This window comes from Rhincodon typus, unplaced genomic scaffold (assembly GCF_021869965.1).
Source record: "Rhincodon typus isolate 14 unplaced genomic scaffold, sRhiTyp1.1 hic_rhity00016682, whole genome shotgun sequence".
NCBI classification, from domain to species: domain Eukaryota; kingdom Metazoa; phylum Chordata; class Chondrichthyes; order Orectolobiformes; family Rhincodontidae; genus Rhincodon; species Rhincodon typus.
The window spans coordinates 1-5,026 of NW_025982320.1; the positions used below are offsets into that span (position 1 = coordinate 1).

At 43.3% G+C, this 5,026-nt stretch overlaps 1 protein-coding gene across 1 annotated transcript; it reads left to right on the forward strand.

Moving 5' to 3' along the window:
• Window positions 1-1,117: 1,117 nt before the first annotated feature.
• On the forward strand, window positions 1,118-3,912 carry LOC125482766 (cyclin-dependent kinase 6-like; the record flags this gene model as incomplete). Its single annotated transcript, XM_048594902.1, has 2 exons — window positions 1,118-1,338; window positions 3,777-3,912. Coding segments are annotated over exons 1-2 (357 nt in total), but the record flags the coding sequence as incomplete, so codon positions are not given.
• Window positions 3,913-5,026: the final 1,114 nt, after the last annotated feature.

The following is a 5,026-nucleotide window of genomic DNA, read 5'->3' on the forward strand; positions in this document are numbered from 1 at the left end:
TTTGGGAAGAATTAAAAATTAATTTTGTTGTAACCCCAACCTTGGAAGTTTATCATCAGTTAAACCCTTTACATTTAGAGATTATGCTTTTTTTAGAACCTCTTCACATGGATAATGCATGGATTGGCTCAACTCCCCTTTTAGTTTCGTAAAATTCCTTATTATCTTAGGAAAACATGTTCTCTGCAGCCTCCCTCAATATACCCCTGTTCTGAGATTGACAAAACAAACATATAACTATTGAAGACAAATGAAGAACGTGACTTGGTGTTTATTTGAAGCAGTAATTTTAGATAATCTGATTTCACAAAATTTTTTTTAGAGATTGGTAACAACACTTAAGAGGCACAAGAACAGGCAGAGAATAGAGGGATACAGACCATGTATGGGCAAATAGTATCAGTTTAGAATGGCACCATGGTTGGCGCAGTCATTGGGGGGGTGGGGTAGGAAGGGCCTGTTCCTGTGCTGTACTGTGACATTCTGTGATTTGAAAGAGTATGTTTGTCAGGATATTACTGATAACGAATCAGTAAATGTAGAGCTGGAAAAGCGCAGCAGGTCAGACAGCATCCGAGGAGCAGGGAGGTCAACGTTTCAGGCCGAAACCCTTCGTCAGGACTGGGGAGAGGGAGGGGAGCCCAGAAATAAATAGAGGGAGGAGGGGTGGGCCTGGCAGGGTGAGAGTAGGTGGAATGGAGATGGGGGGTGCCGGTCGGATGTGGGCGTGGTTGTGGTTGGTCAGTGGGAAGGGGGGAGCAGATAGGTGAGTCAGGAGCTGGACATGTTGGGGTGGAGAGATTTTGAAGCCGGTGAAGTCAATATTCAAAATCTATAACCACAAAAACTCCCCATTTGCATCCATCTATCTCCTTCCCATCTACCCTGCCCCACCCCATCTCCCTCTCTCCCTCCCCAGTCCTGACAAAGGGTTTTGGCCCAAAACATTGACTTCCCTGCCCCTTGGATGTTGTCTGACCTGCTGTGCTTCTCCAGCTCCACTTTTAATGGCTCTAGCTTCCAGCATCTGCAGTCCTTCCTGTCTCCATGTTATTGATAACAAGGTTTGTTTACTCCAGGTGGTGCTGTTCAGCCTTTGGACTGATTATTGATAAGAATGGAAAGTGGTCATTCTGAGCGATATGAGCTGCTGGCTGAGATTGGAGAAGGAGCTTACGGAAAAGTGTACAAAGCAAGAGACCTGGAAAACAATGGGAGGTTTGTGGCACTGAAAAGGATTGAGATTCCAAGAACGAAGGAAGGTATCCCTTTCATAGTAATTCGGGAGGTGGCCTGGTTGAAACAGTTAGAAGTCTTTGACCATCCAAATGTTGTCAGGTGAGGTTACTAGTGCATTGAAAACCGTATGTTGACTAAAGCCTTGCGTCTTTTGTCATTGAGGATGAAGAGGGCGTAGGATAGATCACCTTGCTTCCTGCACATCTTTTTTCAGAGGCTTGGGCAACTGAGCTTTTCAAGAAGGATGAGTATGACATTGTTGGGACTTCAAGTAATGATACTAGAGAAAGAATGAATGAGAAACATTTTCAAAAGAAGGAACAATTTAGCAATAAATATGTCCCAGATAATGCAGATAAATTCATTATCTAGAATAAGTTCCAGATTTGCAAACCCAGTTTGTTACCTTTTGTTTTCATCGAAAGGTGAGCTTCTTAACTCAAGGTGTAGAAACCTATTACAGAAAGACAAATTGCTGCAGAAACTCAGCAGGTCTGGCAGCATCTGTGGACAGAAGACGTTTTGAGTTAATGTTGAGTCCAGTGACACTTCTTTAGCGTTTTTAAACAAGGGTCACTTCAGTTATATGCCAGCATCTGGAGTTCTTTAATACACAGAAGCCTGAAAAGTGACTGCTATGTTTAAATCATAGGTCTTTCATTTTTATTCATCTGTTACATTAGCTCCGACCAAGCAAGGGGAGCTAAACTTTCTCCCTGATTTAATCAAACCAAATCAATGGTCACTGTGCTGCATGGGAAAGGAAGAACAACGTGTATTTCTGGTTTGATCCTCTGTTTATCTCCAATCCATTGCTAGAGCTAGTGCAGCAGTGTTTCTCAGGGAGTAGTCCTTCCGAATTTTTTGCTGTCCTGATGGAGTGGCCAACTTCAGCACTTCACCAGTAGATGTGGATATAGCTAGATTTCTGCACAATAATTATCCCACCACTATCACATTCTGCCTGTTCTGCTCTGACTGCTCACTGTCAGATAGACTAACTATTCTCTGATAAAGCCCATTGATGCACTTAGCCTTCAGCTGTTCTGAGGAAGACAGCTAGTCATTCCGTACATGGGGCTAATATCACTTTTAATTAGACCAGAGAATGACATCATCATAAAACAGTTCATTTTATATGTTCGGGCAGACAGTTCTATTTATTGTAAACAGTTTGTATTGAGTTACAAACCATATGTATAAAATTGCATGTTTCATGGCTTCTTGGGGAAGACATATTGACTCTATGTTGGAGCAAATTACTGCAGATGCTTGAATCTGTACTGAAAACAAAAACTGCCAGAAATCACTGTGGGTCAGGCAGCATCTGTGGAGACCGAGCAAGCTAACTCTTCATCTCGACTCAAAACATTAGCTTGCTCTCTCTCCACAGATTCTGCCTGACTGGCTATTTTTTGTTTTCAGTAGATATTGACTCCATTGTCTTAAATTCAGCTGCAGGAGAGTTAGTTTAGCTGTCTAAGTGGAAATGGAGTTTCCGATTTCGTCTTAAACTTAGTCCATATCTCTCATCAGTGATCTGCATTTCATGGAGATACGCCCTAGGTCAAAGGTTTTTCAGGTATCTGATCAAAAGAAATGGCCACACATACACATGCATGCATTTCAAAGATCGAGATAACTCCTGTTTGTCTTTAGGAGCACTGGTCTAGCTATAACTGACATCAGTTAAACAAAATCAGTATAGCTCAGTCCATTGCCTTAAGCTTGGCTGATGCTGTCCCCCTTGATTTGGTCAATGTGCAATCAGCAAATTTTTGTAATGATAGTTACAATTCACTCTGCATGATGCTGTCTTTGACAGTTCATCAAAAATCTTGTGCTCACAAGCTCGGGACTGAACTTTAAGTAGAAGCTAGATAAGCGCACAATCCGCCTCCCACTCTCTCCCTATTTATTTCAAAACCCCCTTCCCCTCCCCCTTTTCTGATGAAGGGTCTAGGCCCGAAACGTCAGCCTCTCTGCTCCTGTGACGCTGCTTGGCCTGCTGTGTTCATCCAGCCCTGCACCTTGTTGTCTCGGAATAAAAAACCCATTGATACGGTTAGAAGAATAAAAGTTGGAGGAAGCTTGTGAGGACTGTAAACGACAGCATCAACCTTTAGACCAAATTATCTGCTTTTATTTAACTGTGAATTCTATGTCAAATCAACTTTGGGTTGTGTCTCATCATAAGTTGTGCATCTGTGGACAAATAATTTGCCAAAATCAGGCATTTGACTAACATTAGTGGTCTATTTTTTTCCCACAGTGACTGTAGCAGTTTCTCAAATTAAGTTACTGCGTGTCCTTAATTGCACCTTTAAGATGTTAGATCATCACAAGGTGCTTCATTAGAGCGTTACCAAAAAAAAAGTTTAGCAGCAGGGAAATCCCAACCCGAAATGTCAGCTTTCCTGCTCCTCTGATGCTGCCTGGCCTGCTGTGTTCCTCCAGCTCCACACTGAGTTATCTCAGACTCCAGCATCAGTACTTCTTACTATCTCTAAATAAAAATTGTTCCCTCTTTTATTCAGGTTATTTAACGTGGAGCTTGGTTCTCGGACAGATGAGCTGATGAAGTTGACACTTGTGTTTGAACTCATTGAGCAAGATTTGTCCATGTTTCTGACAAAAATTCACCAGCCACACCTCCCTCGTAAGAAAGTAAAGGTAGGCCAGCTATCATACAAATTGTGAGAGTTTGTTTGTCCCAGAGCTCTGATATGTTGGAGGATAGTGAGAAATGATTGAAAATGTTGATTATTTCTCCAAGAGAGGGAATCTTCAAACTCATTCCCGATTACAATTGACCTCAATTTGTGGGAGACCAGATCTTTCTGAATATGTCAGTCACGGGTGAATGTGGAATTTTGTTCGATGTTTGATTGTTAATAGTGTGGCTGCGACAATTTCTGACAGAGACGTCAGCACAATTTTTTTGTCCTCGATATGGAGGGATGAGCCAAATCAATCCACGTGACTTGAAAGTTTGTGGAATTTTGTGAGTCACGTACTCAAAGTGCGACACATCCAAGTGTCCTTGACCTTATAAGTGTCCATTCCACTATGCAACTGAACAGCTCTCCACCTGCAAAGTTGGCAGCAAGCCGAGATCCCAAATGTCAGTTTCTGTCATGTTTGTACTTGCCCAGGGAGGGGTGTAGGAGTGGGGACTTCCATGGTGTCCTCATGTTCAGGTGCACAAGCACACAGAGATGACTGACCACAGAGGAAATTAGCCGTTCTGAAGAAGAGTCGTGTCAGGCTCTAAACGTTAGCTGATGCTGCCAGACCTGCTGGGTTTCCCCAGTATTCTGTTTTATTTGACATTTTCAGTACCCAAAGCATTTGGCTTTCATTAACACAGGAGGAGGATGTAATCTGTTTGCAGGCGACCTGTTCCAAATGGGGGGCCTCAGCTGACGTATCTATCAAGAGAAGTCAGTCTGAAGAGCTGACTCTGTGTGTGTGCATGGGAGGGAGAGTGTGTGTGTATGTGTGTGAGGGAGAGTGTGTGTATCTGTGTGAGGGAGTGTGTGTGTATGTGTGTGAGGGAGTGTGTGTGTATGTGTGTGAGGGAGTGTGTGTGTATGTGTATGAGGGAGTGTGTGTGTAAGTGTGAGGGAGTGTGTGTGTAAGTGTGAGGGAGAGTGTGTGTGTGTGAGGGAGAGTGTGTGTGAGAGAGAGGGAGAGTGTGTGGTGTGTGTGTGAGAGGGAGAGAGTGTGTGGTGTGTGTAAGTGTGAGGGAGAGGGTGTGTGTAAGTGTGAGGGAGAGGGTGTGTGT